The sequence below is a fragment of the Arvicanthis niloticus genome, chromosome 27, assembly GCF_011762505.2.
Source record: "Arvicanthis niloticus isolate mArvNil1 chromosome 27, mArvNil1.pat.X, whole genome shotgun sequence".
Lineage (NCBI taxonomy): Eukaryota > Metazoa > Chordata > Mammalia > Rodentia > Muridae > Arvicanthis > Arvicanthis niloticus.
The window spans coordinates 20,790,373-20,816,499 of NC_133435.1; the positions used below are offsets into that span (position 1 = coordinate 20,790,373).

The 26,127-nt window shown below is 40.6% G+C and overlaps 1 protein-coding gene across 2 annotated transcripts in view; it reads right to left on the bottom strand.

Annotated features, from left to right (window-relative positions):
• The window catches only part of Arhgap24 (Rho GTPase activating protein 24), a 375,083-nt gene that overhangs the window by 284,767 nt on the left and 64,189 nt on the right, over positions 1-26,127 (bottom strand). For both annotated transcript variants that reach the window (XM_076926341.1, XM_076926342.1), the window contains exon 2: positions 20,135-20,331. In XM_076926341.1, coding sequence (XP_076782456.1) covers positions 20,135-20,311 — 177 coding nt within the window. In that variant the 5' untranslated portion in view covers positions 20,312-20,331. The remainder of the gene's footprint in view (positions 1-20,134; positions 20,332-26,127) is intronic.

Here is a 26,127-nt window from a genome sequence, read left to right on the forward strand (position 1 = left end):
TTGGTGGTGGTGGTACAATCTATGGGTGTTTGTTTTAATATAGTTGAAAAGTCCTTTTTATTCCAGCTTGTCTCCACTCAGAAACTAGGCCATAAACAATTTGCTATCCATCCTAAGTATAAGGTACTTCACTTCCACAACTGATCTGATTGTCTGGGTTGCTCTTGGGTGAGAAGCTGCAGTCTCCAGCTTAGCACCTCATAGTAAAACAGTGGGAGGCTAGGTAAAATGGCTTTGGTTCTTTCTATGCAAGGAATTGTGCTTCTCTAAGTCTTGGGAAGAAAAGGGGAGTGAGGCCTGTTTCTGCTCTTTGTTCTCAGCACTTGAATGACTTTCAGAGTGTATGTTCACATGATAAAAAGTTCACTATGAGTTTGTACATAAATTCGGGTCATAAATTGAATAAGAGGTTTATAATAGAGAATGTCTACATGCATATGTACTAGGATGAATTATCTGGCTAAACATTCATTTGTTACTAGCATACAGGTTCGTAGAAAGTTAGTACCACAACTAGCTGTCCTGGAAGACTTGTATAGATGAATCCAGGCAATACCTTATCTCCTGTTTTTCCACCTGTGGTGTATATCTTCGTTATGACCTTTGGTTAATAGTTTTTTATAACTTCTTGGAATGGGTCCTAGGTTTTAGAAGTCTGTTATTATCTCAGAAGAATTAAGCAGTTCTGTTATAAAAGGAGCTAGAATGTTTTTATCTGCATTGGCATTCTGAAACGATGGTGACCCTAACATGCTAGTTGTTTCTGCATAATAAACACTTTGATTTTGCATAATATCTGAGTCTGGGGTCTCTTTTCAGCAAATTTTGGACCCTTACATAGGAACTCTGTGAACACATGTACTGAGTAGTTCCTATATGTCCAATACAGGGTAGCCCTTTCACGTGGACATCTAATGGTCAGGAGACCCCTTGAATGGTTATGTGCTGATCTATGGCCAAATCTCAGAGTTGTAAATGCAGTTTCATTCCTTCCTCTTTTGATAAAGAAAGTCCAGAGTGTGCAGAAGTGAGGATGATGCATTACAGTTTATAATGGGAAATGTTATCAAGCTTTAATACTGGAGCTAATGACTTATGGCTTTAATTGTCTTATATGTAATGACACGTGAGTTGACAAATGACTAGTTATGAGGTGTGAGCATATCTACACATGGGATGACATTATACTCAGCCAATCCTCTGTCACAGATTCATCCTCTCTACAATTCTCACCTGAATAATATAGGAATATGTATTTTTGATAACAGTGCACAGCAGATAAGAATTGATAAAAAGGTGATAGTCAACCACCACTGGAAAATCCTAAAAACAGAACTTTGGGAAAGGATTACAAACTATTCTTGCCAACTTTTCACCTTCCAGTGTGAAAACTAAGACCAACAGCTTCCATGAGGACTTGCAGCAAATTTGTTACTAAAAGTTACTAAATACTAATACTAATTTATTTGTTACTAAAGTAACGGGTGTTTGTGATTAATTTAAATAAACATTTTAAGTCTATTTTCAATACAGTAATCTAAATTTTTCTATATATATATTATATATATAAAACATTATAATATATAATATATAATATATAATATTAATTTCATTATAATATAATATATAATATAAATATTTTATTATATATATAGAGAGAGAGACAGAGACAGAGAGACAGAGACAGAGAATAAAAACACAAAGGTCCCTTTTTGGCAAGAGAAAAGAGATTAATGGCATTGGGGAGGGAAGAAAACAAAGGCAATGGTGGGTAAATATGGGCAATGTAAAAAAGTATTTGTGTATGAAATTATCACAATAAAACCCATTATTTTGTATGTTGACTTAAAAAGGTAATTGTTTTTAACACTCAATATTCTTAATAAAATTAGAGTGAGATTCCAGCCATAAAATTGGGTCTGCTATAAAAGGACTTCAGTAACCATTTCCAGATCTTGGAGAAACCTTGGGCATGGGGTTAAAGGAGTGGGTTAAAACTTTCTGTTCAAATGTGAAGACCTGAGTTTGTATCTGAGGTACATACTCCAAAGCTGGACACGGCATCATGCACCTATAACCTCCATTCTGAGTCAGGAAGAGACAGGTGGACCCTTGGAGCTTGCCTGCCTAGGTCCAAAAAATGGAAAACCCCAGTTTCAATGAGAGACCCTACCTTAGAGAAGCACTGCAGAGGGGGATAGAGGAGGATGCCCAAAGTCATTCTTGTACTGAGCTCAGGAGTTGTTTGAGCTACAGTTACCATCTTAGTAATGAACAAAGGGACCACAGCACTGTTTCATCCAAGAAGTCAGGACAGAAACTCAAACAGAGCTAGAACCTGGAGGCAGGAGCTAATGAAGAAGCCATGGAGGGGTGGTACTTGCTGTTTTGTTCCTGTGACTTGTTCAGTCTGCTTGTATGTTGAACTCTGTGCCACCAGCCCAGGGATAGAACCACCCACAATGGGCTGGGCCCCCTCCATCAATTACTAATAAGAAAACGCCCTACAGGCTTGCTTACAGCCTGATCTGGAGGCATTTCAAAAAAAAAAAAAAAAAAAAAAAAAAAACAAAAAAAACAAAAAAAACTTAGGTTCCTTCCTCTCTGATGATTTTAGCTGTGTCCAGTTGACATAAAAGTTGACAGTCTGTGTATGTAGAAGTCCCTTATATACAAAAGCATCATATTCCCATATAACCTATGTATGGTTCTCACATACATAAATCATTTTCAAGTTGCTTATAATACCTGCACCCTCCGAATCTTTTCTTGTGCTTCAACTAAATGAAGGGTTTGTTTTGGCTTACAGATGGAAGGTGTAGTCTCCCAGGAAAGGAAGGCATTGTGGCCGGCATGTGGGGTACCTTGTCATGTCACATCTACAACTAGGAACCAAAGGGAGATAAATGAAGTGTTCTGTTCACTTTCTTCTTTTTAGTTATTCCATGAGGTAAGCCCATAAAATGATGCTACTACAATTAGGGTGAGTCTTCCTCCTCAGTTAACCAGTTCTGGAAACTCCTTCACAGTTGTGCTTGGAGGTTTGTCTCCTAGATGAGTCTAGATCCTCAAAAGTTAACAACCAGTTCTGACCATCACAATCACAATAATCACAATACAACAGGAAAGCCATGTGAACAGTCACTGTATTATGCTCATTGGAATAAGAAGAACCTGTACAGTTGCAATACAAACAAACCCTGGACAGCTAGCAACACAGGACACAGGATCAACAACAGCATCTCTGACCAATGGTTGATTGACAACTCTGTAGGGTCAGGGTCTACGAATGTGGAGGATGGTCTGACAAGCACAGTAAAGACAGGTTCAGTGTTGCATGTAGCATGTGTTTGCTGCCTTTGGTTCTTTTGTTTGTTACTTTATAGTACTGGGGAACTGGCAAATAGGCAAACGCCACACCCCACTAGGCAATACTCCCAGTCCTCTTTCACCTTCTTAGTGAATTGTCTCACTAATTTTCTCAGACTAATCTTTAACTCATCTGTAAACCAGGCAGGCCCTAATTCAGCTTCTCAATAACTAAGGTGACAGAATTAGACCATTAGGCCAACAACGTTTTGTTTTAATTAAGAAATAAAGAAAAAAATGGGTTGGGAGAAAAAGAGGGAAGAAAAGGAAAATAAAGGCAGAAAGAAGGGATATGAGAGGGAGTGGAGGAAGTAAATCTTTCCATTATAAACAAATTAAAAATCTCATTTTCATTTGTAGTCATTTGCCAAACGTTAGTATCATTGTGCTAACAATTCACTGTCTTGAAATTATAACGTTAATAATTTATTTAGGAGCAAATTTTCAACTCTAAAACAAAAAAAAAATTACTAAGTTAATATGAAGAGTGCGTACCATTGCACTGGGCAAGCAAAGGCATGTTATGGTGTGGCAATGGGCAGAAATGTCTCCAAGACATCTCACAGTTCTGAGGGAAAGGTGCCTAAAATGAAACCACACTGTGTTTTTAAAATTTTTTTCCGGTCCATGTTATAAACATTCAACATATAGAATTAGTATATGCTGTATATTTCTTAAAGTATTTTGATGACAGATGTCTCAAGTGAGTACCACTGAGAAATCAGGAAAATTCAAAATTTCATCTTAAAAAAAAAATGTCTTGTCCTTTACCATTGCTGTAAGGGCTGAAATTCTTTATGACAAAACTGGCTAAGAAAATACACCGACCTGACTTCCCTGGGGCATACACAACCTCTACTCTAACCAACTCTAGTCTCTAGCCAAAAATAACGTACTAAGGACATCCCAGGAGAAATATCAAAGGAAAGAATAAAGAGGCAGCTTGATGTTAAAAAATAAAGGAAATTGAAGGTTTATATGTATCTCTGACTAGAGAGACAGAAGATATTGACAGGAACCAGATTCATTGGTTAGTGACTTTGCAATTTTGGTCTCATCACATTACACCGTAGTATACTATGATTCAGTGGTACAGAGAACTTGTTCAATCAATTAAGAACATAATTGTTCTTTCTGAGAGCTGAGAAAATATCACAGGTCAAGAGCAAGCATGGGACCCTGAATTCCATCCTCAGCACCCAAGGTGAAAGGTAAGCATGGCAACGTATGCTTGTAACCCACGTAATCCAAGCACAGTGCCGACAAAGAAAGTGGGACTTCTGGGGCTTGATGGACAGACAATATAGCTATAATGGTAAACTAATTCAGGGAACGTTTCCATCTCAAAACAAAAAGTAGACAGCAACTGTGCTAAACCTTTAGCATCCACAAGTAAGAGTTTGCGTGCTCATGGTCACACACACATTCACACCTAACACACACACATACTGATACGCGTGCTCATACATGAATACATGCATTCATACACACACACACACACACACACACACACTCATACACCTGTGCTCATACACATAATATACACATTCATACACAAACACTCATACACACACTCATAAATACATTCATATACACATACACAAATTCATACACATACCTGCTCATACACACACATACATATACAAACACATACACATATTCATACATACACTCATATACACATATACATACACACACATTTACACATACACTCATACATACATACACACATACATACTTCCAATACTTCCATATGACAATTTCACATACTTCTCTATTTTAAATAATTGTCAACATTAAATTAGAAATACTATAGGTCAGAACAGAAATGAACTATTTTAAGGACAGAATCTTCAGAAGTCATTGACTTTGAACTTTTTTCTCATAAGAGAGGGATTATACATTTGACAGTGGAAACAGAAAGTTAATGCTTGTGAAACCAGAGAAATGCATTAAAGTGTTAGGTACATCTAATGTCCTGATGACTGATTTAAAGCTGTTTCAGATGTAAAAGAGGAGTCATCTTGAGAAGAGGGGAACCCTATCATAATGAACCTTTTTTCTACATTTCAGAGAATCATATGTTCCTGTTGTACAGGAGTTCATGACACTTCCATCAGTGACATGGACTGGGTACAGGCAGTGCACTGTGCTACAGGTGAGGACCCCGTGGCTCAAGTCACAGTTGTATAGGACAGGAAAGAAAATACAACATGGCAGGAGCTATCAAACACACGGTTACAGGGTTCAGGCACAGTGCACAGGAGAGTCTCCCGATTTTCACATTCATTATCTGGGCTGGGCAGAGAAGGAAAGAGGGGGTGATAAGCAGGAAACATGATTTTCATCTTCTTCCCTTTAATTAAATGAACGAAAACTAATACATTAAATGATAGCAAAAGGCATTCAGTAGGCAGAAAGCATCTTCGACACAGGATTAAAAAGCACCAGAAAACTACTGGGTAGATTTCATCTCTCTCTCTCTCTCTCTCTCTCTCTCTCTCTCTCTCTCTCTCTCCTCTCTCTCTCTCTCTGTGTGTGTGTGTGTGGTGTGTGTGTGGTGTGTGTGTGTGTGTGTGTATGTGTGTGTGTGCGCGCACGCACCTCACATTAAATTAATGGCTGACTGAATTTCTCCAAGATACAGGAAGGTCTGAGTGAGAATCCTTAGCTAATACAGTTAATTCACAAGTGAGGTTGTTTCCCGGGCCATGCTACTCCCTAAACCCAAAGGGCTTCCCCTCTGTTTCTCCTGTGACAGCCTTCTTTATTCTTCAGGTCTATTTATACAGACCTGACTTTTGCTTTTATCTGGATATTTATCGACCCCCAGCACCATCATATCCTGATATAGTTAGTCTTTATCATACCTGTTGCTCTCATTACAACAGGGCTTCAGAAATAGTTACTTATTTTATAACAAGCAAATGGCCAGCCAATATCCACTGGCATAAATCTATTTGGGAAGAAATAGACAAGGAAGGCAAATGAGTCCAGTCCTAGAAAGTCTGTGGGAATGCAACTGTATCTGTTAAAACGTCACTTGACTTTCTTACTTCTGAAAGGAAAAACAACTTCTCACTGACTCTAACAGGAAACTTAAAATATTTTACGGTAATAAAATAAATGTCATTAGAAACTGTAAACTAATTTATAAGCTTATGCTAATGAACTAAAGTCTAATGAAATTTAAGTTTTCAGGCCTTACATGGCTTGCCCCGATAGTGATTAAAAGAACGATCACCAGCTCCAGCATTAGCCAAGCCCTCTCCCTTTTGCAGCCCCATTCCAGGTGCTACACACCTTTGTTTAGAGGCTCCCATGTGCTGTCTCCATTTAGCCTTCCCTTTAAGAGAATGTACTACCTTCTGTTCTAAAGAAACCTTTGTTCTTCTATTAAGGAATCAAGAACTAACTCGTGTTGCCAGTGTGACTAAGGAAAATTGATTACAACTCAGAAACATGAGCCAGTTCTTGATTATGTAATAGTTGAACAAATATTTTCCTATGATAAGGTTTTCGTTGTTTCTAATTTTTGTCTGTTCTTGAGACAGGATCCCATGTTGTAGACTTGGCTGTCCTGTAACTCCCTGTGTAGATGACGCTGTGTCTCTGCCACCAGACTAATGGGATTAAAGATGTGTGCTACCCACCAGCTTGTTTGTTTGTTTGTTTATACTTTTAATTCTTTTAAGTTCGGAGAGGTTATGTCAGCAACCTCCCATTTTGAGAAGAAGCATCTTAGATCATGGCTCTTTCTTACTTCAGCCCTTTCAACAGGAGACCTACATTGGAAACTCTGAGCAAAACCACAATTTAGTGTTAGCTGGTATATAAAAATAAATACATCTCAGCCTTATTAATCAAGAGCATCCTTCATGTGAAAGTAAACTTCAAGGATTCTTGACATACTCTTCTATTATGTGATAGACTTGGAACAATTAAAATTCAGGCTCCCTTCTTTTTAAGCTATGGGGAATGGAATTCTGCTAAGACAGAATTATAGTGCCAATTGGTGGAGACCAAAATAATAGTTAAGATTCAGTCACCCAATCAATTTTCACTAAAAACTAATCATCTTTACTTCCTGGTTCAGGATGTGCACCAACGATCCTATGTAGATATTTAATTTTAATAATTAAATGGTAACCAATTAATTTTCTCTATCTAAGATGATTATGAGTGGCTTTACATTACTGTATCTTGGTTCCTTTATTTGCACTCAAAGCTCAAATTCAAGCCATTCCCAATGCAACTATTATCACATTTGACCATCTCAGGATTAATGAGAGATGAAATTAAAAACCCCAAAGTATTTAGGATATCAGAAACTGTTCCTTTAATAAGGGGTCCTGATAAAGTCTTCTGTATATTGTATCAAGAACAAATTAGATCCAAAGGCTAAGGAGAGAAGTGACATCTTTTTCTTCTTGACAGTAATCCCCGGGGACACAAAGGTGGCAAGAGAGACCAATGTGAGACAGGACACTTAGTTTCTGGGATCTGTCACCAGAACAGTGGCCGGTGAGAAAGCTCTCCAACCCTCCACACAAAGCAGTGCCTCATCTATGTGGAAAAGGAATAAAGGCCTGAAGAAAAGGTATCCACACTTCAACTCTCCCATGTGAACAACTTCATTAGTGCCTTCCACTCCCGGGTATGCATGTCTGACTCTGTCCCCAGCATTAACCTCTCAGCCATGTTCAAGTCCCACAGTCTTTTCTTTTAATCACAGTCCTGAGATAGAAATACAGTTTGGGAGAGTGCCTTGGCCACATTTCTCGGAGTCCTTTCTCGGACTACACCGACATAAAAACACATCCCATTGTCCTCACAAAAGTAGATGGCAGAGGTGGGACAGACCTTCTCACATTGTGTGTCTGCCTCAGGCTAAGAAGAAAACCAATGACATACTTCCCAGTGAGCCACGTCTATTTCATCTCCAGCAACTCAGCTGCAGCCATCAGCTGCAGGCCACCAGCATCTTTCTCTTGTGCACACGTCTGTTACATATGCTTTGTTCCATGAAGCCTGTATAAACTGTAAAGGCAGCCAGAAATGAGACCCGGAATCCCGTTAGTTAGGCAAGACAACAAAACAAGAATTCTCTATGACTATGAATGCTACAGAGACACCACAGATCCATTTAGTGACTCCCAAAACTCTGCGTTAGCTGTGAGCAGGTGTGCTGTATCAGGCATGTTCTTCATAAGCGATCAATCCATCTCCTGAACTCTCTCAGTACATACAAGAATTATGGGTTGCTAACATAGCACGCTTAATCAGCATGACGCCTTTAATTTGTGATCATTGTTTTAAAACCAGGATTCTTCAATAGGCCTTACTGGAAGCTATATTCCTACTTTCCAAACTTGATATCTGGCTCCCTCCTTCTCTTTCATAGTTTCACAAGTGCATCTACTCAGAAGCCTCTGGGCACTAGATGAGTCCTGCTCACCTCCCCACACACCTCCAGAGGACTTCTGCATGGCTTACTTATTTTGTTTTAATTTTTACTATTCTACCTGGTTTTGTCAATGTCTATAGAAAGCATCATGAGAACTGATGATCACCTGACAAGTACAGAGAGCAACAGTTCACAGTCAATGTCACTACTATATCCCTGGAGAAATCAGCCTGCAAGGAGAAGTTTCCTTTAGAGTCCACCTCTAATGACAAATGGGACTCATTCCACTTGTCATTCTGATATATTCCAAACCAAAGAACTGCTAAAGTTAGCTATACTTTTAGATAACAAGGCTTATTGTTTTCATGCTGGAGACTTCCATAAGACTGCTGATGTGTTTCACAGTAAAAGTCTGGAACTTCCACAAAGACATCCAAATTTGAACATTATCAAAATACCATCAGTGCACGTGCTTCAGAATGAAAGTCCTTGGGGGCAGCATTGTGTGACCCATCCCCAATCTGACATATAAATAAAAGACTGAGATAAAAGACAAAAGTTCCCTTCTCTATGCCTCTGATGGAACACAGGGCCTTGCAAAGTGAAATTTCTCCTGAGCTGTCAATTGAAGAAATATTAACCTAGAAAGACAGTCAATGCAGTGTCTACAAATTCTTCCCTCCATCGAGTAAAGATACATTGGTTACATATGATGTGTCAAAGGTGTCAGTTCAATTCCCAAAGATCCATAAATATTCAAAGGGATGGAGTTATAAACTTTCTGGACACTGACATGAAGCTGCAGTCTCTACAGTGATTTCTTTAGACATATTAATCTTTGAAATTGATTAATTGTTAGAATATCCAGTCTAAGATTTCTAACTCATCTCATAATCTCAGGTAGAACTTCAGTGGAGACCCCCTTTTTGTGGTTGTTTTGTTTTGTTTTATTTCCCTTTAAAATATCTGAAAGATGAACTAACAAGAAGAAAGCCAACATTAAAATAAATAGTGCCTCTTTAACAGTAACCACAATAATTTATTTAACCAGGAAGGTTTTAAGACTGACTCTTAAGAGACAAGCCATCATGTCAGTATTTGTGCTGATGGCTAGAACTGCATTCAGCAAGGTTGGTTTAAAATTTAGCTAATTGAGAATATTTACAAAATCTATGTGGGTAGAAAATGAAAATATTACTCACTCCCCTAAAAGGCAGAGGCCTCAATTTCCAAATGTCTGTGGATATTACTGTGCAGGTTTTACAGACAAGGTTTGAGAAATAATATTTCTGCAAGAATCATAATCATTTAAGTTTTAGAAGACAAGATCAACATTGATATTGAGCAAAACCTACAGAAAATCCGCAGTGAAATTAACTCTGAAGCCAATGAAACTTCATCTTTGCACTGAACTGAGGAAATACAGAAGGTGGAGAGAGGAAAGGCAACACACATCATGAATGAGAATGGTGTGCCTGCGGCCCCCACAGTTCCGTCATTTAAAAAAGCAGACATGACCTCCAAAATATCTCCTTTAAAATCTGAGAAAAATATAATTCAAGGCATCAAAAGACAACATCTAGGAAAACATTTCAAATTAGACAGTGAAACTTGGCCCTGCCAGGCTGCCTGAACAATGCACTAGCATCTCACTTGCTGGTATGTTGGTGTTTCTTGTCATTTCTGTAGAAAGTTATTAATATTAAATACCACAGCTAATGAAGGGCAACACTGATTTATTCAAGCAGTGTTGCACACTTCAAGCTAGGCCAAGATGACAACCTACTGAACAAACATGCAGACCCATGAGCCCAGAACTACAGGCTCAGGTTCTTATCCTTGCCAGCTCCATAACTGGCCAAGCAGGAGGTGGGCATCTATTCATCTGTATTGAGCTTAAAACTTTAGCATATCTTTCTATTGTGTTTGGATCCATATCCAAAGGATTTGTTGAATGAACAATCTGGGTTGCTAAAGATAAGCTAAGGAATATTCTACAAAAGGACAGACTCTGCTAATCTCTTCCAATAACTATGGAATAGAATGGAATGGTGAGTTAAAAGAAAAATAGCAAAAAATAAAATAGGTAATTAGTACAATATATTCAGTATCTTAAAATTTTCACATATGAAAAACTGTATGGGAGCTTAAAGTTAGGGCATGGTCTATAAACAGAATGCTGTTTCAAGTTAATCAGAAGATAGATTTGACAACCCAACAATAGTTAATTAGCTCATGAGAGAATGATGGCCCCACTTATCTTGGAGGATAAAACTCAAACATATTTTATCTATGACTAATAACTTTTAAAATCTGACAGTATCACATGATCAATGTGAGTATAATACTGAATAGGAATTAGACTTTATGCTAAACTAGTTTCTAGACTCTAAAATCAGAAATAGAGAGGTTCTGAGAATCCCACAAGTTTAAGGAATACCAAATTGGAATTTAATTTAGTGCCACACCACTACCATAGCCAACTTCAGCCTGCACACACCAAGAACAAAACATGTGGAGAAATGACCACTGGAGTCAGGGAGTACTGCCACCACCAGGGAGTACCTGTAACTTGTACCTCAGTCAGTCACGTGCTTAGGATGTTTGCCCAGGACCTGAGACACAGGTGGGAGAATTAGTGCAGGATAGAAAGGAATAGAAAGTTCTAGCACACCATATTCCAGCAAGGTAGTACAACAATGAGAAGTAAGCTCTTTGGTGATGGCGTCTGGAAGCCAGAAACTGGAGGGTGTACTTGCCATATGAGAGCTATGAGGTAAAGCAGAACACCAGACCCAATCTTATGCTCAGCTTCAGAGTTCAAAGCATCTGAGATAATGGTCACCAGTCACAAATTCAACAAAGGCACATAAGAGCCACAAAAGCATGCAGCCCTGATAGCCTATGCTCCTGTCCCTGCCAGCCCTAGTGTAAGAGACTACAAAAAGATGGTCTTTGGTCCTCCCCCTCTCCTTCTCCTCCTTCTTCCTCTCCTTTCTTTTCTCTCCCTTTTTCTCCATCTTCTACCCACTTCTCTCTGTATCTTTCTCACACTCATGCACTCACACACATTCACATATATGTACACACCTGTTCACACATGCACATATTTACACTCACTCTCTTACACATGTACACACACGTGAACAGAGACACATACTCATACACACACACTCACATACATGCATACACACATATGTACTCTGACACTCTTTTTCTAACACAATCACACACACATGAGAGAGGGAGAGGGAGGGGGAGAGGGAGAGGGAGGGGAGGGGGAGGGGGAGGGGGAGGGGAAGGGGAGAGGAGGGGGAGAGGGAGAAGGAGAAGGGAAGGGAGAGGGAGAGGGGGAAGAGGAGGGAGAGGGGGAGGGGGAGGGAGAGGGGAAGGAAGAGGGGGAAGGGGAGGGGGAAGAGGAGGGAGAGGGGGAGAATGAGAGAAAGGGGGAGGGGAGGGGGAAGGGGAGGGGGAGGGAGGGGCGAGAGGGAGGGGGAGGAGGAGAGAAAGGGGGAGGGGGGAGGGAGAGGTGCAGGAAGAAGGACAGGGAGAGGGGGAGGAAGAGGGAGAGGGGGAGGGGGAAGGAGAGGGAGAGGGGGAGGAAGAGGGAGAGGGGGAGGGGGAAGGAGAGGGAGAGGGGGAGGAAGAGGGAGAGGGGGAGGGGGAAGGAGAGGGGGAGGGAGAGGGAGAGGGGGGAGAAAGAGGGAAAGGGGGAGGGGAAGGGGAAGGGGAGGGGGAGGGAGGGGCGAGAGGGAGGGGGAGGAAGAGGGAGAGGGGGAGGAGGAGAGAAAGGGAGAGGGAGAGGGAGGGGGGGAGGGGGAGGGGGAGGGGGAGGGAGAGGGAGAGGGAGAGGGGGTGGGAGAGGGGGAGGGAGAGGGAGGGGGAGGGGGAGGGGGAGGGGGAGGGGGAGGGAGAGGGAGAGGGAGAGGGAGAGGGAGAGGGAGAGGGAGAGGGAGAGGGAGAGGGAGAGGGAGAGGGAGAGGAGAGGGAGAGGGAGAGGGAGAGGGAGAGGGAGAGGGAGAGGGAGAGGGAGAGGGAGAGGGAGAGGGAGAGGGAAAGAGAATAACTTCCTTACTACAAAACAGAACCCCCCTCAACAATGAGCTGGTAAAACTGGCATATGCTGGAGTGGATATCAAAGGACACAGATGAACTTTAAACTGAATAAGAGACTTGAATTTTAGATTAAAATTTAATAATTAAAAACAACCAGTGTGTTTCCTCAGACTTGGACACACTTAACATATGACTCAGCAACTCCACTCCTAAAAGAAATAAAATCATATGTTCACATTCAAAAAGCTGTATGTAAATATTCATCACAGCATTATTCATAATAGCTAAGAAGAAAGACAGCTCAAAGACCCACCACCTGTCAAACAAACTAAAGTGTGGTATAGTGACACCAGAGCACATTCTTAGGTAACAAAAAATAAATACATCCTATGATGTGGATGAGACTCAAAAATAAATTACATATCATACACCAAAATCCAAAACACAAGAGTAAGAACTTCTGCTTTAATGTTTTTTCTACAAATATAAAAAGTAAAAAAAAAAAAGTTTATAATTTATAATTTATTTAATTTGCATTGATTAATAGTCCCTGGGTTAAGGAACATGCAGCAATAGTTCTGGGAAAATGGATGGAGGCTGGATTTAGACGGCATAAAGCTAAATCCAGGCAGATCTACCGGCAACAAAAAGCTCAAAGAGAAGTTACAAATGACTGTGAAATGCCAGGAGGAAATCAACCCCCCCAAAATATAAATGTTCAAAGGAAATCAATACCCTCACACGTCCTGCTTTTACTTCTGTCTCTCTCAGGAGCATAATGTAAAGTGCTAAAGTCTCTGCTAATGAGGCAAAGAAAACATGGATGGTTGGACTCCCGTATGTTGACTTGCATCATCAACTAGCTAGCAGCCAGGAGTGAAAGGCACGAACCACAAAGGATCCAACTCCTGTAGCTTCCCTCCAGATTGGTGCTGATAAATCTGCGCTATAGGAAACTAGAAAGACAGGGCTTTCTTTCTTGGAAATTTTGCAAAGAGATTTCCTTAAGTCTTCTTGGGTGCCATCCGAACCCGTTTTTGGCAACTTTGAAGGAGCCCCAAATGAGTTAAGCAGAGAGAAGAGAGGACAGTTGTGAGCACTGCTTTTGCTGGAAGGGTTGCTGGGATTTCAGTGTTGGCAACACATTCCACAAATGAAACTAAGCCAGCTATTGCTTGGAAATTAACATGACCATGGCCAAGAAACTCCTTGTGAAGCTAAGATACACTGACAATCAAATAATTTTTCTTTTTCTTCATTATACAATTAATTGAAGTGTGTATTATGGATTCTAACTTCTCCTCTGTGTCAGGGTCCTCTGATTATCAGAGAGGTTAGCAGTGATCATGATGGTGGGTGGTGGGTGGCGGTGGTGGCAGTGGTGCTATCAGTAGGACAATAGCTATATGTATTAAGTGCTTAATGAGACCAGGTACTGTGTTTCATCCTGAAACACTTCATGAAGCTCACAATCGTAAGGTAGATATTTTATGGAAGACGGTGACAAAGTATGGACAATAGTTTTTTCCAAAGCCTGAGGCCACTCACATAACCCAGGCAGCATGATTAGAGAACCTGTACACACAGCAACTGAAGTCAATTGTTGCTGACAAATGCCCAGAGTGGCTAAAACCAATTTACAGAATGTTTAGGATGAAGGAAACCCTCATGCTCTAATCCTCTGCCTAACCATCTGTTTTTTAGCTGAGTGTCCCTCTATGCACCGACAGGTATTCTCAGTCCGTCTTCTGGAGCCATAAGCTGAAGTAAACCCTTTCTTTCTTCTCTATTTATATCTGGTTGTGGTGTTTATCACAGCAACACAACAAAAGTAACTACCATAGTGATCCAGTGCATCTAAGTAAGGGTACGTGAGCAGTCACGGACCAGTGCCTCTTAATCCCCCTAGGCAGTAAGCCTTGATATCCGTCCTGGCTGTTTGAGGGGAAAGGATGCCATGTTGAATTTGGAAGCAAAAGTTAAGAAGTGGAAAATAACTGGCAGCCTGAGCATCTAAAGTGCTTCTTGAAGCAGATTTCTCTCTCTTGCTCAGAGACAGATGGACAGACAGACAGACAGACAGACAGACATATATACATACACACACAGACAGACATACATACACACATACACAGACACACCATATATACCACATACACACACAGACACAGCACACCGACACACAAATATATACACACATACACACACAGACACAGACACACAGACACAGACACACAGACACAGACACACACACACATACTCCACTGTATATTCTGTTTCCTATAGAATTCCCTGTTAGGGGACACTAGAAACCTATGCATTGAGTTTAGGAATGATCAATGACATGGATAGTTTGGATATTATCTTGAAGGGAAACTCCCATATGGACAGATGGTGCTGCTTTTCTGTTTATGACGTGTGAGCGCATCAGGAAATTGCCCACATACATTCTCTCATCACTTCTAAACTGCTCAGCCCTTGGCTAAGACGGCATGAGAATTAGTTATCTTTTACTCCCCAATAGTAACTTCATGAGTAAGGTGATCTGGATCGCATTGGACAAACAGCACATTAAAAACTCACTACTCCCAGTCATTTTCCCAAAGGGCCACGATCTGTCAGCAGATAGCTGAAGTTTAACACAAAGAATTTTACTCCAAAGTCTTTTTGTCCGACGTAAAAAAAAATAAATAAATAAAAAAACAAAAAAACCAAAAAAAACACTACACTTATTTTGCAAATAGAGGTAAGCAATGAGAAATTACTGAACCATGGAATAAAATGATTTGAATTAATCATATCTCCCATCTCTTAATAAACAACTTCTATGAAATCCCAAAGAATCCCTAAAACCTCATGAAGACACGCACTACGATTCTATGTTCCGCTTTAAATACTGAATGCCTCAGACACCATATACAAGTCTCTTGTCTGTCTTAGATTTGAGAGTGAAATTCATTCCTTACATTTGCAGTATTACTATAAACACTTATAACACTGTGGCTTTTCTTCTTTGGATTCCTAGTTTGTAGTAGGGAACAGCAAGTGCCTGAGAGGTTTTGAGATTTCACAAACTCACGACTTTCATTAAGTATAAAATTAGACCTTGCTCTTTAATCAACAATCAATTCTGCACATTTGGAGGTCAGCCCTCAGGTTACAATACTCAGCAGCCCGTTGTACTCTGAGTTAGGACAATCCATTGTGATCCAATATAATGTTGTCTTCATCAGGCCCAGCAAAAACCATTCCCCACACATGTGGATCAATATCTGTGGTGGAAAGTTTAAACTATACTAATTGGGTTGGTGACTGTCTGGCTTTTGGCCATTTTCTCAGAAGTCTCACACTAGATTCTAAAAATCGATGCTTCCTGCTGCCCTCCTAGCATAGAAGTGTATTGGAGGAATTCACCAGCAAGGCCCAAGGCAAAACTTAGTTTTATTTAAGTTATAGTATACATCAAGAAATAAGACAGATTGTCCCACAGGATCTTTAATATACCCATGGCATTGCCTCTTTTAGAAACAGCAATACCCATGTCAAATAGCTACAACCAAAGCTTCGGCTGTTGATCATTTGTTAATATTTGTGTTTTTATCTTATGTGTATTAGTAGTTTGCCTGCATGTATATATGTGTCCCACATGTATGCCTGGTTTCCTTGGAACCAGAGTTACGGTTGTAACCTGCCATGTGGGTGTTAGAAACTGAACCTGGGTCTTTAATAAAGCAACGAGTGCTCCTAACTGCTGAGTCATCTCTCTTAGCCGTGTCGTAATTATTAAGGAAAGATGGACAAGTGAATATTTTCATGAACTTGTATTAAATCTGTTTAAAACATCCTTTAAAAATAATTGTTCCAAAGCTTAGGAGTATATGATGAGGGAAAAATATTTTTGTAGTCTTCTGTATAGATTTTAAACTTTTTCTCCATATTTAGATATTAGTTTATTATAAGGTTAAAAAATCAAAACAGAAAATAAATCTGAAAATCTGGAAAAATGTAGCTATATAAAATGCTGACAGCATCAGCCTATGTATGATAAAATAATAGTTGCATAAATACCTACATAGATCACTTTCTGTATTTTCCGCCCCCCCCCCCGAAACAACCAAACTCAACTGCAGAGTTTTCAATTGTCTGCAGTTTTTGACTATCTAAAATTTGTCCCTGCATTAGAGCATTCACTTGTCACCAGCCAGTTCTCAACAGTTTCATCCTAATGAACTAAAATTGCAAGGTTCATTATTGATTTCTAAAAAAAAAAAATAACATGTAGTATTTAGTTTCATGTATTTTTAAGCTGAATAGGTAAGTTATTACTTTTGAGGTAAGCTTCTAATGTACTGCTAGAAAGCCTTAGTCAGGGCTGTTAAACTACTGCCAGTCATCCTTAGAAAATGGTGAACTTGAAGCAAATTCACCTTCTACTCAAGAAGAAAACACAGGAGAAGTGGTACGGAGACTTCTGAAGTCCTCCAACTTGGGCAGGCAGTTGGGCATCTGGGAAGCCATGAACAATGAGGGAGAGTATGAAAAATGATGCTGAGTCCACATAAACAAGACTGGGATACAGTAAATCAGATGTACCCCAAGTTCTGAGAGAGATGAAAGTTGAAGATACGGATGGAAGATAAACCTAATCGGGAAAATGGTGTCGTGAGCAGGTTGTCAACATATTAGGAAATGGCTGTCAAGATTGGGTGGTTTGTCTGGAAATTGCTTCCCACTGTGCAGAGGGAAATCCAGTCTCTGCCTAGAAAACAGAATCCTTTGCACACGGCCCCATCTATCTCTCTCAATCTCTTGCCCTGTTTCCACACTTATAAATATGGAGCTGCTATTGTCTGAGTGTGAAATGCCCCCACTAACCAAGAATGATGGTGTATGCCTGCAATTTGGGCACTTGGGATTTTAAGACAAGGGAATGCCAATTCATAATCATTCATCATGACACAGCAAGTTCAAGATCAGACTGGGTGATATGAAATCCTGACTAAAATAATATAAAACAGAATAAAATGATATCCCCATAGATTCATGTACTTGAACACTTGGTCCACTGCTTTGTTGGAAGTCTGTGGAAACTTTGGGTGTGGATTACCTAACAGAAGTAGGTTTTCAAGGGCAGGCCTTGATGGCACCATCCACTTCTGGGTACTGTCTGAGGTCTCTGCTTCCTGTCTGCCTATGGCGTATGACTAGCCACCTGTCACTTCCAATACTATAAACTGGAGCTGTTTCCACCTCAGGACCTCCCAAAATGATAGACTATGCTCTTTAAAACTGGAAGTCATACATGAAGAACAAGTACATCTTATTGGAAACATTAAATTGAATATAAACAATTAAGAAACATTTCTGGTGATGGATTAGTGGAAGAGCAAAGGCTGAGCTGAGAAGCAAGGAACTCTGGGATTTATACTTCTTGTCTAGCTGCTCATCAGCAACGTTGGTTTAGCTGGTAAACAAAGATGTACAAATACAAAATTTTCCCAATTATAACATTTGTAAAGATTTTCTTCATTTAAGTCTTTAAAACCTATTTTAAAATTTGGCCTGGAGACACAAGTCTGTAATCCCAGATACTTAGAAAGCTGAGTCAGGAGGATTACAGGTTCAAGGCCTTCCTGAGTTACAGGGTAAATTCTAAGTTAACCTGAGCAAGTTAGGAAACTGCATTTCAAATGTACATGGGTGTGTGTGTGTGTGTGAGAGAGAGAGAGAGAGAGAGACAGAGACAGAGACAGAGACAGAAAAGAAGAGGAGGAAGAATGTAGGGAGCAAGAAAAAGAGGGATTGAGTGACCTGGGGATTTAGCTCAATGGAGGACCACTCACCTATCAGACATAAGGATATGGGTTCAATTAAAAGTCAAAACCCTATTGTAAACCTCCACAAGATTTTTCCATGTCATTTACCCTTCATTCTTTCAAATTGGAGTATAACTCTGAGTAGAAATAATTAAGTAGTGTAGTAGAGAATAGGCCTGGCCCCACTCTGCAAGATACCAAAGAAGAAAAGCAATGAATATTCTTACCTAGCTGTTCAACCTATGAACGACAACAATGACCAGAAAAGCAGATGAATTCTCTGCTTGCTCCCCTAATGACTTATGTCCATCATAGACAATGCCATAAGAAATCACTTAATTTGGATCCCTTATGGAACTTTCATATAGGTTGTCCAGTCTCAAGTGGTCATCCCTAACCACATGTAGATATGAGTAGTAACAATAGGTGTCTATACGTGCATGCGTGCATATGAATAGATAGATAAAGATGGCTATATAAACAATACATTTTTTTTGTTTTTTCGAGACAGGGTTTCTCTGTGTAGTCCTGGCTGTCCTGGAACTCACTCTGTAGACCAGGCTGGCCTCGAACTCAGAAATCCACCTGCCTCTGCCTCCCAAGTGCTGGGATTAAAGGCGTGCGCCACCACCGCCCGGCTAAACAATACATTTTTATAAGACAGTAATGTGAATCATAACTCTGGCAAATACGCAAAAGCTAGTAGCAATCTCAGATAAATTACTGGGGTTTAAAGCATGAACTTACAGCGTTTTTATGTAATTGCATTACAGGAATGAGAATCCTGTGAAATTATCATGCTTCATGAACTTAAAACTCGAAAACTGAGTTCCAATTCAAATTCCTAGTTAAGACCTTGAACTTTGAAAAGGAGAGGAAGTAGCCTCAAGAAGATGCTCCTCCTTCTCTCATTTCTATATCCCCTAGATGTGGACAAAGGAAAGGCACAGTGGTGAGGTCTTTTTTTGCATCTTTCCTTGTTTGATAAGCAATGACTGAGAAAAACTCAAGTACTTTTGCTTTTTTCTTTGTTACAGTCTTGAAACTTGTGGCTGAGAACACAAGGAAATAAATGACCACTAAAGAACCACAGAGAACACAGAAACTGTCCCCAGAGGAGTATGGCTATGAATGCAGTCTCCTTTAAAATATAGATTTTCAACTTATTCCTTAGGGGAAAAAGGGGAAAAAAAAGCTGCCTTGGCTATGAGCTGTATCCCCTAATAATAGATGCCCACTAATATTTTCTCATGAAGTAGTTTGCCTGAGGGATTCAGACATTCTGTCCCTTCAAAATTAACATTGGACAACTGTAATTTGCCCTGGAGTCTCAATTAGATAGTTCATCATGTCCAAATGTAAGCAAACCATGGAGAAGAAGCAGACAAAATGCCTGTGAACACATACCGTGGGGAGACTGAGACCCCTCTGTCTCCATCAGCTGCATGGATCCCTATGGTCTACAGGGATAATTTTTCCTACTTACCAAGGGCTTGGTTTCATCTTCATCTTTGAAATAATAAAGCTGATCCCCCTTGAGCACAAACCAGCGGGTGTGCCAAGTCTTGACAAAGCCTCCTTGCTTTCTCAGCCACCCGCACTTGTTGGCGTTCTGCCGCCCTTGGCCCTGGGGACTCTCTGTGGAGTCACAGTTTTCCTCCATTCTCACGTTGATGGATTTTCCTGTGTAGACACAAAAGGAAAGAAGAATGATGAGGTGTTCTGTCACCACTGTACTTAAGAAGAGAGAGAGAGACACAGAGAGAGAGAGAGACAGAGAGACACAGAGACACAGAGAGTGAGAGACAGAGAGAGACAAAGAGACAAACACAGACACAGAGAGACAGAGACAAACAGACACAGAGAGACAGAGAGATAAACAAAGCAAAGAGAGAAGGAAAGAAGAGGAAAAAGAGAAAAGGGAGGGAGAGAGAGTGAGAGAGGAGAAAAAGAGAAAGAAGAAGGAAGGGAGGGAGGGAAGAAGGAAGGAATGGAGAGAAGAAAAATAGAAAGGAAGGAAGAGAGAAGAAGGAAGGAAGGAAGGAAGGAAGGAAGGAAGGAAGGAAGGGAGGAACAGAGAGAGAGAGAGAGAGTCAGTCAGTCATAGAACAGCTGAAACATGCCTATTGACTCACTGGCTGGATTTCTAGAGGCTCCCCACATACCTGCCAAGGGTATGCCCAGAGGGAGAGAGCTTGGTGTACTTGCCTGCCGTCTTAAGGGAGCTGGGGACTAAGAACCCTTTCTTCCTGAGTAGAGCTGCAGACTGGGAAAATTCTGGAAGACCAGGCAATAAAAACCAAGTTCTCAGCATCTAGGCTCATGTGCCTGCTGTGCAGTGCTGAGGGCCTGCGTGTGCAGGCCTGGCTTGTGGTTACCTGAGCAAGCACTATTCCCACACATGTTAAAGCTTAAGGGGACTATTTTTAAAACCTCAGTGGAAGATGTTTGTTCTGCACATGTGAAAATCTCTTAAGATGTTATTCTCTGCTTCCTCCAGAGTTTCAACCAGAAGGTTTTCGCTGCCGAGGATCTGTGCAGCTAAGGATGCTTAGGAACAACAAGAAAACAAAACAAACAAAAGCCAAAATACAAAAAGAACTTTCATGGCTAGCTGAATTTCCTTTTCCCCACAGGCTCCCTCGAATCCAGGAATGAGGGAGTAGTTAGAATCCGGGACACGTTAAGTGCCATTTCAGACTGTGTGCGAAGGAACTAAGGGGATTCACTCGGTACAATGCAAGAAAATGAGCCACAGGCATGCAGAATCGGCAGCAGTCTTAGGAAGATAGACTGCCATAGTAGAAGCACAAGGGTGGACAGGAAGTGGGCAGGAGGTGGGCAGAAAGTAGGCAGGAGGTGGGCAGGAAGTAGGCAGGAGGTGGGCTTTGGCAACAAGCATTTGCCCATAGAAACAGACCCAAGTAAACGTGGTGAAAAATTAATATATAATGGCTTCCTCCGGTTTCTTGCTAGTCTTTATTTCTAAGCATTTACTCAGGAAGTGGCAAGTGTTAGCTCATCCCTGGTCTTCCTATGAGGGTATAAACATAGAATTCAACTCATGAAACACAGACTATTCTTACTAAGGCATTTTCACGTCCGCCTTTATTTTGATAACTCTGAGTTGACTCAAAGATGAGCATTCTAGCACCTTCATTTTCACTACTGAGTTTTCATCCATTTGTTATGTCCAGAGTCCCAATCACAAATCACATGGTGTTTGTTCTAGCCCTTGTTCATCTGTGTCTCTTCCCTGGAGGTGAGGGTTCTAACAACCCTTTGTAGGGCTCCTTGAGCTCTTTCGAGGTAATTCTTCTACTTAGTTGCAGCAATGACTTTGCACCTGGGCTCTAATCTCTTTGTTTTACAGCCGTCTTCCAGGTGCAGGCATCCTGATAGTCCCAATCTTTCCTTCATTTTTTTTCCTTTAAGCTCTTTGACACTTCAGTTAGGTCACTGGCATATTCTTGAGCTCATTTGGTGTCTACAAGTACCCTTTTTATGCTGAATTCCACAGTTGCTACCTTCTCTCCTCTGTGGTGCATACTGGAACCTTGCCCTCTTTAGGGGCATTCCCATGGCAGAGACAGCTGAACATTCTCTCCCTGTGAGTGCATGTATCTGCAGATTGGATCATGCCTGGTGTTTGATGTAGTTTGTTCCCGGAGGGCAGGAACTTTCAACTCCTTTCTCCAACAGCACTTGACCTGGTGTAATGAAGCAGGTGAGCTCCATTTTATTTGGCTGTAATACATTCTAGGCGTGTGTGTGTGTGTGTGTGTGTGTGTGTGTGTATGTGTAATTTAAACAATATGTATGTTTCTTTAGACCACTCTAAATCATCTTTGTCTCCTGGTATTTAAATTATTCCAACATACACAATTTATTTCTTCACCATTTATTTTTTTCTTTGACCAAGCACTTGTAAATTTAAATAATATCATAAAATAAGCATTCCAATACACACACACACACACACACACACACACACACACACACACACACCCCTAGAATGTATTACAGCCAGACAAATTCTTTCTTTAGGGCTCTTTTCATGTTCCCTCTCAAATTCATGCATTTTATTAACTTAAAAAAATACTGCCTCTAAAGATTTCCAAGGTAATTAGCAAGCTACCATCAATAATATAGAAATACATGCAGCCAATTCCCTTTTTTCCACTCTTTCTGACTTAGTGGGAAATGTGTGCATGTGTGTCGGAACATGGTTTATGATCCTTCTTGCATCAGTTGCTTTAAGATTGGCTAAAGCCAGGGTACGTGCAGAGCCCACTGAACTCCTGGAAAAGCTAATTTCATGACTTCACAATACATCATCTCAGCAATGATAATTACGTCATTAAAACAAATGAAAATGATTTATTATAAACCTAGGGGCAAAGAATGCCATGCCTATTGCTGTGTGGAAGAAAAACAAAACACAAACTCAAGTCCCACAAAAATAACCAAGGTGTTTATGGAGAAGTAGAGACATCTGGAGAAAAAGATTCAAGTCCTCTCTTCCTCTCTAAAAGAAAGAGGAGGAGCCAGATCATTTCTGAATATGGGTTCTCCTAGAAGTCTACAGTGTAGCATCTCTACAATTCCATAGCTGTAAAGCCTCAGATGATATCCAGCTAGCCTGCCTACCTAGTGAAGCATTCATCAGTCAATGTTTGATGGCCCATGTTGCATTAGGGTCTTATGCCAGGTGTCTAACAGTGACATTATCTCCTCTCAAAACCTGATGTTCTCAAAGATGATCATGGTAGATGACACACTGATAACAAAATTGATCATTGATACTCAATCTTCCCTCATCCCCAAATATCAAATATCTGCAACTTGAATGAGCAGAAGGCCCCAATATCCTTATTTGTCTACTGAGTTTCAGTCACCCTCTACTGAGAAGACAGTTCTCACGTTGCTGGTCTTGTTTGCTTATACTGTAAATCAACACAGACACATGCTCACCAAACTTCATCCTTCCAAAAGCAGCTGAGGAAAAATGTCAGACATTCACATGAGATACGGACTCTACAGTTAAAAGTTTATTGACTTTGCACTGTATGTATTCTACAATCCAGTCTTCTCATGGTCCATGGGTTCCGAGACTACCAGGCTCCTACTTACTCTGGAGCCTGATGTCCACTGCCTCTTCCAGTCCACACACACACACAGGCACACACACACACACACACACACAGAGAGAGAGAGAGAGAGAGAGAGAGAGAGAGAGAGAGAGAGAGAGAGACAGAAAGAGACACACACACAGACACACACGTACACACACACAAACTAACCACAGCAGATTTTGTTTGTTTGTTTTGTTGTATTTTTGTTGTTGTTGTTGTTGTTGTTTTGGTTTTTGTGGGTTTTTAATTTGGAACCCCCGACGCTCCTTCATGCCTTCAGTCTTTACTTATGCTGCCCTCTCTCCACAATGCCCTGCCTCTGGCTCTTTGCACTGCCTTTCAACTGAATCTCAGTCTAAACTCCACCTCTTTCAGTGGCTGCCGAGAATGATGTGTGAATTAGTTCAGCTCTTCATGTTCTCCTTTACCCTCACCTGTCTCCCTAACAGTTCCCTGAATTGCTAATTGTTTTATGGATTTTGTTTGTTTGTTTTTCTTTTGTGAGTTTTGTTTATTTTATTTTTGTTTTCATTGTCTGTCAGACCCTGACTCCCAAAGGAACCATAAGCTTCATGAGGTCAAGGTCCTGGCTTCGCTGACCTCAGTATCCCAGTGCCCCTGTGCATACTGGGTACTCAGTATACATCTTCTGAATGGAGAGAAGGTGGTACCTGTGAAGGTGGTATCTGTCTTAGTTTTGTTTTTATTGCTGTGATTAAAACAAAAACAACAAACAAACAAACAAAATAACAAGAAAGAAACACTGACCAGAAGCAACTTGTATGTTGGGAGTTAAGTTATATGTCCCTACCACAGATGGTTGCTGAGAGAAGTCAGGGCAGGAACTCAAGACAGACTTGGAGATAGGAACTGAAGCAGGGGTTGTGCAGGAACATTGTTCACTGGTTTGCTCAGCCTGCTTTCTTATATAACTTAAGACCACTGCTCAGTGACAGCACTGTCCATAGAGAGCTAGGGCCTCCCACATCTGTTCCCAATGCCTCACAGGCTTGTCTATGAACCAGTCTGATGGAGATATTGTCTCTATTGAGGTTCCTTTTTCTCGCCTGACTCTCTAACTTAGGTCAAAATGACAAAAAACAAAACAAAACAAAAACCCCCCAAAAAACCAAAACTAGCACAATATGTAACAATCACAACAGAATTCCTGCAAAAGTAACTTGGACTGTTTTTTTCTTTTTCTCGATATTTAATGACTTAGTGGTAGTTGTGTACATTAGGAACTTGGGATTTTTCTCCCTTTGGTATGGGAGATTTCAGTTGGCATGCAGTCACAATGACCACACTTAAATAACCTTGAATGCCCTTTAAAAAATTCTAACAATAACAATAACAACAACAGCAATAGACCTCAGATAAACTATAACCCTGAAAACTTCACTTTCTAGACTTGGTAGTAAATACATGTACCTGTCCTGGCTTAGCATCAGTTAAGTGTGGTTTAGTTGTTTCAGTTCTCAGAGCACAAATGGAAGTCCACTGGGCAGATCCTTCTCTCACAGTCATGACATTGTACCTGAGTGCTGCATGAGATGACAAAACAGAGCCACTAACTTCATTATTGATGAACATCACAAGGATAACGCTACTGCAACGTAAATGCACGCTGATTCCCAACTAAAGCAGACAACAGAACTGAGAACTTAGCTGGTGTTTCCCTATTACTATTGGGAACAGCCCTGATGGTGGCTACTGTGACTTGTCCTGGCTGAGGATGCTCCATCATTTAATTACCCTGTAACTGTCCATTATTGTCCAGTGGCAGACGATTTTGTATCTACTAATGTAATGATTCTTTGGCATGCAGAGGAACTAGGATCACACGGTATGATCAAAAGGGAATTCATTCTCCTAACAAAATTTCCCAGACTCAAAGAACACATACAGAGGGACCTAAACTTGTGACTTTATGACAGCCGAGGATACATTTACAAAACTGCATGTAAATAGGATGCCAGATGCCACAGAATTGTAATATATCCCAATCTAGTCATATAGATTCAACTACGCATGTCCAGAAATAGAAGAGAAGGGATGCAAGAAAGGAACAGAAGTAAAGGAGAAACAGAAAGAGAATAATTGTGAAGAACAGGCAAACCAACAGGGTAAGGCTGTAAGGAGGCAGGTGGCTCACATTACAAGTGAGAGCTCCAGAGTCTGACTGCTCAGGATCCTGTGCCTCAGGACCCTCAGCACAAACAAATGATTCCTGTCCAAGGCCTCTCTGGGAAAGAAAGTGAAAATTGGCAATGTTGGGAAAAACTGCAATTTACAAAGTGTTTTGGGGGTGCTTTTCAGAGTAGTTTTGGTCATATCCAAAACA